We start from the raw sequence: 13,593 nt of genomic DNA on the forward strand, positions 1-13,593 counted from the left end.
ACAGCTGTGATCAACTAAGGGCACCCTCCCACCAAGCTAGATAATCCAATCAGCTGAAAACTGTTAAAGAAGAAGAGCAAGTTTTTCGCTGCTTCCTCAGCCAACGAGCCTCCCCTGTGGAATTCTTAGAGACCCTTTACTGGAGCTGCCAGCTTCACAGCTTGCCGTACAGATTCTGGATTCTTCCATTCCCACGATTGCGTGAGACACCTCTATAAATCTCCTTTTATAGATATCTACTGTTGGTTCTGTTTCTCTAGAGAACCCTGAATAATATACCAGTTATTCTTTATAGCCAGTAATGAATGGCTCTTATTTATAGAACTAATAACCATAAGCAATGCAAATATTCATTAATTGGTGAACAGATAAACGCATTGTGGTATACTGATATCATGGAATATTACTCACAATAAAAATAAACAAAATGGATGAATGTCAAAAACATTACACTGATAGAATGAAGTTGTTTCAGTTTCTTAGCTGCTATGATAAATACCACACATCGAGTTGGATTAACAAGTGAGAATGTATTGGCTCATGGTTTCAGAAGCTGAAAGACTTGTTTCCCCCCAGGATTGGCCAGCGTTCTGGCTGGCAGTCAATCCTCAGATTTCTTGGTTTTCCCACCACATGATGATATCCTCTCCTTTCTCTTCCTGGTTCCATTGACCTCTAGCTTCCTGCTCCTCCCCATGGCTTTTTCTCTGTGGCATTATCTAGAAGACCTCTAGTGATAGGATTAATACCCAGTTGGCCACACCTTAATTAAAAATAATATCTTCAAAAATTCCTGTTTACAATGGGTTCACACATGCAGGAAAGGATTAAGAATAAAAGCGTAAATCTCTGTTTTCTGGGGTACATAATCCAACCTACCACAGAATTCAAACACAAAAGTGTGTAGTAGTTGATTCCATTTAAATTAAATTCTAGAAAAGGCAAAAATTATGGTGACAGATGTCCATGGTTATCTAAAGCCACAGGTGTTGGGAGGGAATTGAGTACAAAATGACTCAAGGAAAAAACTATTCAGGGTGAGGAATTGGTTTTCTGTCTTGATTGTAGTGATGATTGAATAGTTGTACACAATTACAAAAAGCATTAAACCTACACACTTAACATTGGCGAATTTTACTATCTGTAAATGATACGTTAATAAACACAAAAGAAGAAAAAAAAATGGCCGTCTTTGATATTTGATATGAATTCCTCACTATGGTAAATGTCCTATTAAGGACCAGGTCATTTATTTCAAATCAAAAGGTGAGATGAATGTATTTTTCAAATAATTAAAAGTACAATATTAAATCTTTAAATCTCTACATAATAGGGGAGCTGAAGTGTTTTATACACACATCTAGGTATGAAAAAAAGAAGTGTTGGTTCAGTTTTGTTTTTTTTTTTTCTATGGGTATGCACTGGGAATCGGACCCAGGTCTCTGGCATGACAGATGAGAACTCTACCTGCTGAGCCACCATGGCCCGTGCAAGAGTTGGTTCAGCTTTATATGTTTAACTTTTATGGATAATTTTTGTGGCTTTAAATATGATTAAATTTACAATGGTTTAAACTTCTTTGTGTGTGAACTGTACTTGGTAAGATATTTCAAAAGGTAAATGTGTTCCTAATATTGAGCATATTGAGAGAAAGCAGTGGCTTCTAAATCTCTATTGATGAATTGAATGGCAATCAATAATTAGCAATAGCATTTATTTATATTTAAACTCTAGTTGCTTTCATTCTAAACCACATTCCAGGCATTCATCTTAATGTATTTTGGGATGGTCTAAAAAATGCCATGACAGCACTTTACAAGAATATTTGTTTTCCTGAAGAACAAAACTGTTGGGGCCACCTTGAGATACATGAATTATATTCATTTAAAGATTACCTGAAGGTTCGAATTTGCAATCCACCTCTCTTTCAGGAGAATCAGGTTTAAGTAATTGAACTTGTCAGTGCTGTTGCTTTTTCATCTTTCCTACATTTAAAATGGTAACATTTAGCAATAGCCTTTTCCCCAAAGTTTTCTAGTTCCCTATTGTTTGTTTGTAACAATAAATGTAATGTACCTTTACATAGAAAATACCATGATATTGGTATCACATTTTAATATACTTGCCTAAACTTTCTATATTTTTGTGTAAAATGTATTATTTTGTTAATCCAACATATACTAAGATGTAGAAATCCATATTTTTATCAGTCCTTTCTATTTTTAAATCATACTTGCTCTGTTTCAGAAATTATACTGTCGTTAATTCAAAAATCATCGTGGTCACAATAAGGCCTGAACCCAAAACAACTGATTCCTTCCTGGAAATAGAACTCGCCCATTTGGCTAATGTAAGTATCAACCATTTGGCATTGAGCTACTTATAGAATATACTTTTTAAGGGACTTTAACAATCAGTTTTTGACCTATATGACCAGATACACATTTTTTTTTTTAGAATTTTTATAGTTACAAATGAATTGGTTGTGAGACTCTGTACTATATAGAAAAACAAACAAACATATAATTCTGTTTTATTCATGATAAAACTGCCTTCAATTTATACAAGTTTTTATATATAGATATATGTCTGTGTTTACCACTGAGAAAAAGACCAAGATGAATGTATCAGCATCACCATGTAAAAAGTAGATTTAAGATGCATGTTTCAGGGTGGGCCGTGGTGGCTCAACAGGCAGACTTCTCGCCTGCCATGCTGGAGACCCGGGTTTGATTCCCGTTGCCTGTCCATGCAAAAAAAAAAAAAAAGATGCATGTTGCAATAGAAATTATATACATAGTTATGAAGAGGAATGATTAACAGGAGGGAGGAAAAGTGGCTGGCATATAGAAGGGGCTAAGTCAAAAATCATCTATGGGTGTTCCAGTGACCTGAATCTAAATCTTCAATCTAGAATGACAAGAATGCTTTCTTAAATCCATTCAGTTGCAACTGAAATTCGTTAGATTTTGTTCATTCCTATATAAAAATTAAAGCTCCTTGTCATGCTGAGCAAGGGCAAGGAAAATGATTCTTCTTATTAAAGCTTGTATTAAAGTAAAATAGTCTGATGCTTGATAGGTAAATATTTGTTCACTCCTTGCAAAATTTCTATGAAGTTGACCTTTATATACCAGAAAACTGAAGTACAAAGTGATTAAGCTATTTTCCTAGGTTCATATAGTTATTGCGTGGTGTAACGGAATTTATATTCACATCCTTAGGCTACAAAACCTGTGTATTTTTTGCTCTTGTATAGTTTCTGATTTCGTAAAGAAATCAGCCATGTTTTTATAAAAAATGTCAATGATCTTCTCACTGAACCACTTTTCACTAAAATGCCTCAGGCTTTCTAAATTGTTTAATAAAAACTGCAAATCTCTCATCAATAACTTTGAAACATCATCAATAATACTTAAACTACCTAGTTTTTTTTTTTTTTTTCCCCACTTTTGCTGAAATGTGACCACACTGGTTCTGTCTAACCTCAAGAATGTGTTTTATTTCAGCAGTATCTACCTCCTCATACCTTAGTATAGACGGAAACTCTTCACTCCACTAAAAAGTGGACGTACTTCTAGCATTACTTTTAAATAAGGAATTTGTTCAAAATTTTGTTTTAAAGATGTTCATTTATTTATTTGATTTTTAAAAAAATGCTCATCATGGTAATGTTTATCCAATTATAAGCATTAGGGAAAAATAGTAAGATTAGTTAGTTCTTTATATCAAAATTATAGAATTACTGAAAAAGCGATATAGTATCATAATGTGCACCATGTTGCTTACAGAGATGACTCTTCTCTACATGAACATTCATAAAACTTTCCTACGTAGAAATAAAGTCGTTATTTAAACTTGAAAGAACATAACAATTAAAAGAAAAAAATTTGATAAGTTGAAAAAACTGACCTCAAAATAGTGTTAACAAAACTGTCCCACTATTTTAATTCAATAAAACTATTTGAAATGGAAATATTTGAGCTTTGAGTCAAACTTTTCTCTTCTGGGAGCATATTGTATCAGCTAATTTACAAAAGAGTTAAACGATGTGCAAACAATTTCCTCTACCTATAGGCATCGGTGTGTATAATCAATAGATTTTATTAAGCACCAGCTAGGGTGGCAGTGAATGTCAGCATATAAGAATGAGGTAATTATCCTAGAATTAAGATTATAATTCTAAATCCTTAGTACTAATCCTGTGCCTTTTCATATTTTGAGTGAGTGAAATATCAGGTTCCCAAAAGAATACTAACTCCACTTTAGAAAAGTCCAGATTTCAGAATGTAGACAAATTTTTTATCAAAAAAAAAGGGGGGGGGGGAGAATAACAATTTAAGCTGGAGAAAAAAGACTGGGAAATGCTCTCACTCACTCCAGTTCTCCCCTGACTCGTGGCACCTGCCCGTCCTTGTCCTCAGAGGCCACCCCAATTACCAGTTTAAAATGGAGCCACTCTGTGCTGCTCCACACCTCATTTCTTCCCTTTATTTTAAATACAAGTCATATTTGTTGTTGTTCAACAAATGCAGTCCTTCATGCTTAGCTGTTTTGAATACTTAATGCTTGTTATATTTGTATTTATTTGATCACACAAATTGTTTTTTTTAAGTACTTTCTTGTTCACTGAGGGAAGGAATATGTGACCAATATATACTGAGTATTTTAATATTTTTTACCGCTTATACAAATGTTTATAAATAAACTATATATTGCTGATGGTTTATTTCTATCAAGGAGATAACCAAAATTCCTATTCAAAAGTATAGCAATCCTAATATAGCAGTACAATATAACAATCTGAAATGTGAAGAATAGATGTATCTTAAATATAAAGATTGAAATTGATTAGAAACAAACTGAAACTTCATCCTGGTTTATAAACCATTGTTATTGCCTTAAACACTGAACTCTTTTAGATGTGACATATAACTAATATAAATCCTGTCTGTTTTTGCCTATTTTCTTATACCAAAAATATCTTAGGAATGAAAAGTATCCTTAAGTAGAAGTAAAATCATTGTTTAAACTTTAAAGAACGTAGTCCAAAAAAAATTGTCTCAAAGCTTGAATATTTCATTACAAATAGTTTTATTGGATTAAAATAGTTAGACTGTTTTGTTAACACTATTTTGAGGTTACTCTTTTCCCAGAAAAAGAGTTCTGGTTTTCATACTACTTAGTTTCTTCTGAGTGTCATTTATACTTATGAATATTTCTGTACATATTGATGCATATAAAACCTAATGATTTAATTAATAGTAACTCTTGAAACTTAAGTACAGTAAAAGTGATCTGTACGTGTAACACACAAAACACAAACACATGCATACACATGCACACACACTACACTATTACAATGCCTTGGACCTGCCACTTCAGGCCTGTTGTGACTTTCCAGAATGGATAACATCCCTATCTTTAAAGATGAATTAGAAAAATAAGGAAATAAATGCATTTAAGTTATTTCAAGCTCTACCAATTTTGCTAGCCTGGAAATATATTCTTTATTCAAACAAAAAGTCTGTTTAGTTCTGTTTTGAGGAAGAAGGCAGATTGGAACATGCTGGCCAGAAGTCTTGTCTTGCTCTCTTTTTCTTTCTTTCTCTGAGCCACAACTCTAATGGCCAAGGTAAGGCGTTAGTGATTCTGTCTTTCAAGTTTGAGAAAAACGCATCAGGTTTACTTGTAGTTCTCAAATTGATCATATACCCAATACACATCATAGAATTTGGGGCTTGTGGGTTTTGTTCACTTTGCCTTGTTTGTCGCATATACTAACAAGATCTAGCTAACAAATTAAGAAGTTTGTTTCATGGGTATAAACTAAGATTAATCATAAACATGGCTTTTGTTAACATAGTGGAAAACACAGTGGAAGACTGTAATGAGTATGCTTGTCACCATTAGATAAGCATGAGAAACAATAAGAAGACCCCAGCATTCATCAACTGGCATTTTTATGAATATTAAAGGCTAATAACAACCTAAGGAATTAAAAATTTCTTGGCAAAGCTTAAAGAAGTCCCATCTTTGCATCCATAATTTCTACAATGAGGTGTTTGTATCCTATTACTTATTAAATTACTTTTCTACCCTTGCTTTTGTCATTTGGAAGAGATTTTTGATGGTTTGCCTGGTTAAGGCTCTTGGTAGTTTTTTGTGGGAAAGCCTTGAAATCCTAACCAGACAAGTAGATTAATGGCTCTGCCAACGGCTGAAATTGAGATAGAAATTGTTCCCGAGCAACATTGTTTGTTTATTCTAAATTCCTAAACTTGAGTAACCATCCTTCCATTTGCACTTCAAATTCAGTTTATTTTTGCTCATAATGCATAATTGATTCTTCAAAAATATTTTTAAATAATTGGGCTATCTGTTGCAGGGGGGTTGGCAAATTTTTTCTGTAAAAAGGAAGATAGTAAATATTTTAGGCTTACAAGCCATAATGGTCTCTGTCGCATCTATTCCACTCTGCTGTTATAGGATGAAAGCATCCATAGACACCATCTAAACAAAATGTGGGGCAGGGAGGGCTGCATTCCAATAAAATTTTATTTGCAAAAAAGGTGGTGGGCCTGTTTTGGTGCATGGGCTAGTTTGACAACCTCTGTTGGCAGTGTAACACCCTCTCCCACATCTTCACTCCTGGAATCTGTGAATATGTAATATTACATGACAAAAGGGACCTTGCAGATGTGATTAAGAGTGAGAATCTTGAGATAGGGAGATATTGTGAGATAGGGAGGTTATCCTGGTATGCCCAATTTAATCACTATTATACGTGGAGGAACTTTTATGCAATAGTCAGAAAGATGCAATGCGAGACTTTACCCATCATTACTAGCTTTGACATGAGTGAAGGAAAGCTACCGCAAGCCAAAATGTGGGTGGCCTCTATAAGCTGAAAGTAATCTCCAGCTGTTAGACATCAAGGACACGGGGGCATCAGTTCCACAACTTCCAGGATCGGAATTTTTCCAACAACCTGAATGATCCTGGGAGCAGATTCACCCCCAGAGCCTTCAGAAAGGAATACAGCCTTGGCAACCATGACTATATCCTTTTGAAACTATGCAGAGACCCAGCCAAACCAACTGAACTTCCATTCTATAAAAACTGAGAGGTAATAAGTTAGTGTGTTTTTAAGCTGCTAAATTTGTGCTAATTTGTTACAAAAGCAATAGAAAACTACACCCTGCAATGGAGCATTGCTAAATTCAGTCTTAAATGATGAATATAATAAGTATATGTATTATACTGTATATATGCACACACCCACCCAACCCCACACACAGTAATCGTGTCATTTTGAGTCAAATACATCTCAATACCTACAATATTATTCAGTAGAGATCAGTTTGCAACTAGAGAGTGCATACTGTCCTGGTACTTTACATAGCAGCATGTTCTGAACCTAATTAAAGGACTTACAATGAGAGTGCTCATTGTAAAGTGGTAACAGAATATTAGAGACAGTTGGAGAAGTGCCACAAGAGAGCACCATTGAGGCAGCCACGAGAAGGACCACATGGAACCAGGTGCTGGATGTCAAAGGTTACTTCGATATTTGCATTTGTCAGTGCTCTTGAAATAGCTTGGCAAAATATCTCTTCTGGCAGCTTACCAACTACAGCAGTAGAAAATACCTCTGCCTTACTCATGTTGCTACAACCTCCACATTTTTATTATGAAACATTAATTTAGGTGTGAAAAGTAAAGATTTAAGCCCTAAGTATATCCCTATGGATTCCAGTTACTTAAACATTTGTTTATTAATTTTTCATTTCAACTTGTAGGTAATCTTCAATATTTTTTACCCCTAGATGACCCACTTGTGTGTTGAAAGGTGCACCATACACCTTGTTGGAAATGACATAATCATGTATTAGTAAGACACTCTAAGACAACTGTATGCAGGCAAGGACTTTCTTTGAAAGATAAGCATATAAAAACTTCCTGATGGTGATTCTATGTTTTACTGCTTCCCATATGTCAAATGAAAAGTGTTCATCAAGAAATATTGTACATTCGTGTTAGTAATGTTTCTCAGAAATCAGAGAAGCAAGCTGTAATCACATCTGTCAGAACAGTGTTGTCTGATTAATGTGGGCTTTGGAATAACCATGTAACAGGAGCTGAATTAAGTATATGCCCTTTCCTTGTATTCCAGTCCCAGTTAGATAGCAGCCAACTCCCAAAAAGAGCCATGGAATATGAAAGTGACCCATCCTGATAAAACAATGCTCTGCAGGTTTTACTTCAGTGGATTTTATAGCATTTTGCTTTAGCTAAAGCTAATTATTTTTGTTTTCCATCTCCTTGTTATGACTTGTTCTTAATGTGATGCTTTGTATAGAATCCTTGTCAGCCCATTCAAAAATTCCATGTCTAGAAAGAATGCAGTATCACATTTCAATTTCTCACTGAGGCTCTTTCAACTTCAGGTACATACCAACCCCCCTCCAAAAATAACGAGAGAAGACATAATGTGAAAGGGTTCCTTCCCACTGATAAATTTATAGTGACCTGTTGTAGACTTGATTGCGGAATTATCTATGAGATCTGTCTGCTAAGTTTTTACTTCTCCTTGCATTCATCCCTAAGATTTTTATCAAGTGGTAGTAAAATTGTAAGCAGGATATGAATTAGTTTTTGTTGGTCAGGTCATTCATGTTAGAAATGTTTTCACAAAATCCCTAAAACCTCTTTGTGCAGCTATGCATAATAATGACTAAACATTAGTGGGCAAAGAAAGAGAGGAAAAGCTCAGCAAAATATAGGTTAGCTTTATGTGATGCCTTGACATATAAGAATTAGGAAATTAAAGAGAGACATGGAAGTGTCAACTGAACAGTCTTTCTCCTATTTATACTCAAGAAGTTAATGTCCAGTTCACTGGAAGATGCAACAGAGAACCATCCTGGAACTTCTAACTCAGAGCCTTAGAGATATTAAAATAGTTAAAATGCAAACTGCCCTTCTTCTATCCTTAGCTCTTCCTCTATATGCTTGCTTTGCTGCTACAGACAAGAGGTTATTTTTATTTCAATAGGGCTAGAAAAGGTACAAGAGCATTGAGATGTTTCTAGATTAACAGTAATCATAAAATTTGAAGAATAACAGAATAAAGTAAACATGCTATTTCTGTTGTGTGCTTCTGGAGAAGTGATTGTTACTTTGTTGGGGATAAAAATTATGGTGGGTGGAAGGGAAGAGTTATTAAAATGTAGATTCCTACGTTTATCCCCAATCTCAAAATCTGGAGCCAAATGAATCTAGATTTTTAGTAAGCCTTCCAGGGAATTCTAGAGTAGGCCCAGAGGACATTTGGAAACACATGAATGAGATCGCAAGAGTGTAATTAAGAGAGCATGTAAGTTGATTTTATTACCTTAAAAAAAATTGGAGAAACTTGGTCATCATTGATTAATTTTCATTATGAATTTGCTACTATTTTTACTGCAGCTGACTTCCCTCATATCGCTACTTAAATACCATTGTATTGGTGAGGATTTCCAATATACAAGAGTGCAATCCATGCCACTTCCTAAATCTTTTCCACTCACTAAGATTTACCTTTCACCACAGCCTATCATCTGACATACTGCATACTCAAGTGCTTATGTTTTTTGTTTGTTTGTTAACTTTTTTTATTAAACAGTATAACATATATACAAAGTAAAGAAATAAAAAAAGCAATACTTTTCAAAGCACTCTTCAACAAGTGCTTACAGGACAGATCCCAGAGTTTGTCATGGGCTACCATATGATCCTCTCAGATTTTTCCTTCTAGCTGCTCCAGAATATAGGTGGCTAGAAGACTTAAATACTTTTTTGTCATCAAATTGACTTTTTTCCCTCTTTTTTGTGAAAAATAGCATATATACAAAAAAGCTATAAATTTCAAAGCACAGCACCACAGTTAGTTGTAGAACATATTTAAGAGTTTGACATGGGTTACAATTTCACAGTTTTAGGTTTTTACTTCTGGCTGCTCTAAAATACTGGAGACCAAAAGAGATAAAAACTTAATGATTCAGCATTCATATTCATTTGTTAAGTCCTATCTTCTTTATAATTCCAACATCACCTTCAATCTTTTCATACCTCTCTTTGGGGTTGTTTGGGCTATGGCAATTCTAAATTTTTGATATTGGAAGGGTCTGTCACTAATATGGGGTAGGGAGATGGAACTATCTGATGTTCTGGAGAGGCTGGGCTAGGTTTCAGGACTTATCGGGACCGATCTGGAGGTTGTGGGTTTCTGGAAAGTTACTCTAGTGCCTGGAATCTTATAAATTGCCCTAGGTGTTCTTTAGGATTAGTTGGAATGGTCCTGGTTGGGGGTTGGCAGGTTATGACAGGGAGCAAGGTCTACCTGAAGCTTGCATAAGAGCAACCTCCAGAGTGTACTCTCAACTCAATTTGAACTCTCTCTGTCACTGATACTTTCTTAATTATACTTCTTTTCCCCCTTTTGATCAGGATGTAATTGTGGATCCCATGGTGCCAGGTCTGGATTCATTCCTGGGAGTCATCTCCCACATCTCCAGGGAGATTTTCACCCCTGGATATCATGTCCCATGTAGGGGGGAGGGCAATGATTTCACTTGCAGAGTTCGGTTTAGAGAGACTGAGGCCACATCTGAGCAACAAAAGAGGTCCTCCAGAAGCAACTCTTAAGCATGCCGATAGGTAGTTTAAGTTTCTCTGCTACCTACATAAGCTTCAGAAGAGTAAGCCTCATGATTGAGGTCATGGCCTATTGATTTGGGTGTCCCTAAGGTTTGATACAATATCAGGGGATTCCCTGATGGTAAGGTTTAATAGTTCAATAGTCTTTCTCCCCTCCCTCAGGGGACTTTGCCAGTACTTTTTGATTACCTGCTTAATATACTCTAGGATGTTTCCAGGCATTACAAAAATCTATACTGGATTAAAGGACCTCTTTCTTATTCTGGGCTCCCTGTGTTTCAGTTGTTCAAATGAGCTGTGCGACACTATGGGTGGGGGGTGGGGTAGCCTGGGTTTGGAAGTCAGTGTCTGCAGCCTTTATGTGCTGGCAACAGCCTGCAGGGAGCAGGAGATTGTGCGTGGGAGAGGTGCAGGAGAGGTGGGTTGGGCTGCATTTGGGGTGGGGGTGAGGGGCAGGTACAGGCACTGGGGGCTGGTGGGATGGGGGTGCCTGGAGCATGGGGAATGGGAGTGGATGATGGGGTGTGGGGTGAATCACCGGTCATGGGGCTGCACCGGTGAGGGTAGCGCATCCAAGGAACATGGCCTGGCTTACTTCCTAGTCCCGGCCTGCCATCCATGCATCCCTGGGCTCCGTGGCTTCACGCCTTCGTGCCAGGCTCCAGCTTTCAGCCTCTCAGTTCCTCGGCCTCTGCAACCAGGGCTGCCGCATGTGGTACAGAAGACTCTCCCATGTCAGCCGCACCCCTGAATTGCCACCTCAGTCACCATCCTGTCCCTTCTCTAACTTTTCCGTGGAGCAGGGCTAATCTTGAGCTGCTCTATTCGGCCATCTTCCTGGAAGTCCTCCAAGTGCTTAGTTGTTTTGCCTCTCTCTCTGCCCCCTTCAACACAGTCTAAGCTCCAGAAGGCAGAGTTTGTCTTGTTCAATACCGCATCCCCATTGTCTTGAAGAGAAATGCCTGGATGTAATAGACATTTGCTAAATGATTTTTACATGAATAAACAAATGGATGAATTTTTTAAATCACCTTCCTGACTCTCCTATCTCATTTCCATGCTTTGTGAGAGTAATATACTTTATTGAAGTGTATAGAGTTTATAGAGGGTTTAAAAACTTGGAAGAGAGTTTTGAAAGGGCAAGAAACAATGTCATAATGTGCCTGATTCCATATTTTATGAATAAGGGAACAGAAAAGTTTTACAGTCCAAGGGGAAATAGAGAACCAAACATAAGAATATAGTGACAAAACTGGTGATATAATCTACTACTAAATAGATATATTTGTTTGTTTTATGTTCAAATCCAGAGGAAAGACATAAAAGAAAATAGCAAAAATTTTTAAATACACTTGAAAAGACTATCAAATCACTGGAAAGTGGTTGTAGAACATCTGTGATAACTAGAAAATTTAGATCACGGTATATGTTTTTCAAATGCCTAAAAATGTATGAGTGCAAATGTTTAATTTTTAAGAAAGCCATGTTCAACTCTGCTATTTTGAATAGAGCCAAGATAGACAGTTTTTGTTTTGTTTTGCTTTTTGCCAAAAATTTGTTTAAGAATAGCATTTCTTTTCCAAAAGTATTCAAATACATGCAGTTTTAATATCTGTATGTGTCAATTATGTTGACAACTTGGTAAACTAATTGTTTTTAGCCCATCTGTCTTGTTTACCTGACAGTTTTTGTTTTCTTAATTCAATACATGTCTTAGGTCTACTTTTGTATTTTAGTTCATGGCTGGCTTTTTTTTCCCCCTGTCATTACATTTTGTCTCTGCTTTCTGTTGGTCTCAGCATTTCCTGCTATTGATTTCCTGTAAATTCCTCATAACATAACTTATAGCAGAATCCCTTAGAGAAAAATATCTGAAAATTATAATAAATATTTTATAAGTGGTTTCTTGGCAGAATGTTTTAGCCATTTTTTTTTTAATATTTGAATTAATTCATCTTTTGGCTTTTATTTTATGTTTCCCATCTCACATTCTTACTTGTTATATGATTGGTCCATCCAGGTACTAAGATGACTTTAAATGGTTTCTTCATATATATAAGTGACAGCTCTTGTATATACACTGGTTACTGTTCTAGAATAAATGAACACACAGAGGTGTCTGTTTGTTTGGACTTCTTGGAATATGTAATGAAATATAAGGTTGAGTGGTACATTTGAAACCTACAATTATTCTCATGTGGGTGCTGTTCAAATTTTCCCAAAGAGAGCAAGAAAAAGAGAAGAATGTGGTAGGGTCTAAGAGATGAGGGATTGTGAGGAAGGTAGAGTACAAAACTAAGTGTTGACACAGACATGGAATAGGAGTAAAAGAAGCTCTTTAAAATCTTTATGCTTTAGTCTGAAAGTGGAAACAAGTTCCTGTTAGGGAGGGTAAAAAGGAAATGTTCTATTTATTTTCTAATGTTATGTTCTTTATTATAGCCTGTTGTGCACAATAATTATGAATTTTTTAATTTTGTAATTAGTGTCCTACATTTGGTTTATATAGAGATTAACTTAATCTGATTCATACATTACTAAAAGGAGGATTTCAATTAGAGGATCTATTATCTCAGATTTATTACCTACACTTGGCTTCTATATGTGTGAAATGGACACTCCCATATTCTTTATTTTGGTACTTTAAGGATAAATTGCTGTCTATAAAATGTTCTTACTATAAAGTCCTACATAAGTATGGCATAATTTTATGATACTACGTTATAGTTGTGCTGAGCCTTTCTCAGAAATTCATGTGCTGTATAAAAACCTGGGTAAAACCAAATAGGGTTTTATAGGGTGAAATAAGAAACCAATTTGAAATATCATTCTTCACCCTATGTCCTAAACACCTTGATCTATATCTCCTGTGAGATCCATATATGGCCCCAC

General features: G+C 35.8%; 1 protein-coding gene across 5 annotated transcripts in view; it reads left to right on the forward strand.

The window, feature by feature from the left end:
* Positions 1-13,593, forward strand: part of ADGRB3 (adhesion G protein-coupled receptor B3) — a 723,849-nt gene that overhangs the window by 420,957 nt on the left and 289,299 nt on the right. For all 5 annotated transcript variants that reach the window (XM_077162185.1, XM_077162184.1, XM_077162181.1 and 2 more), the window contains one exon: positions 2,248-2,350. In XM_077162185.1, coding sequence (XP_077018300.1) covers positions 2,248-2,350 — 103 coding nt within the window. The remainder of the gene's footprint in view (positions 1-2,247; positions 2,351-13,593) is intronic.

The sequence above is a fragment of the Tamandua tetradactyla genome, chromosome 5 (genome assembly GCF_023851605.1).
Source record: "Tamandua tetradactyla isolate mTamTet1 chromosome 5, mTamTet1.pri, whole genome shotgun sequence".
NCBI classification, from domain to species: domain Eukaryota; kingdom Metazoa; phylum Chordata; class Mammalia; order Pilosa; family Myrmecophagidae; genus Tamandua; species Tamandua tetradactyla.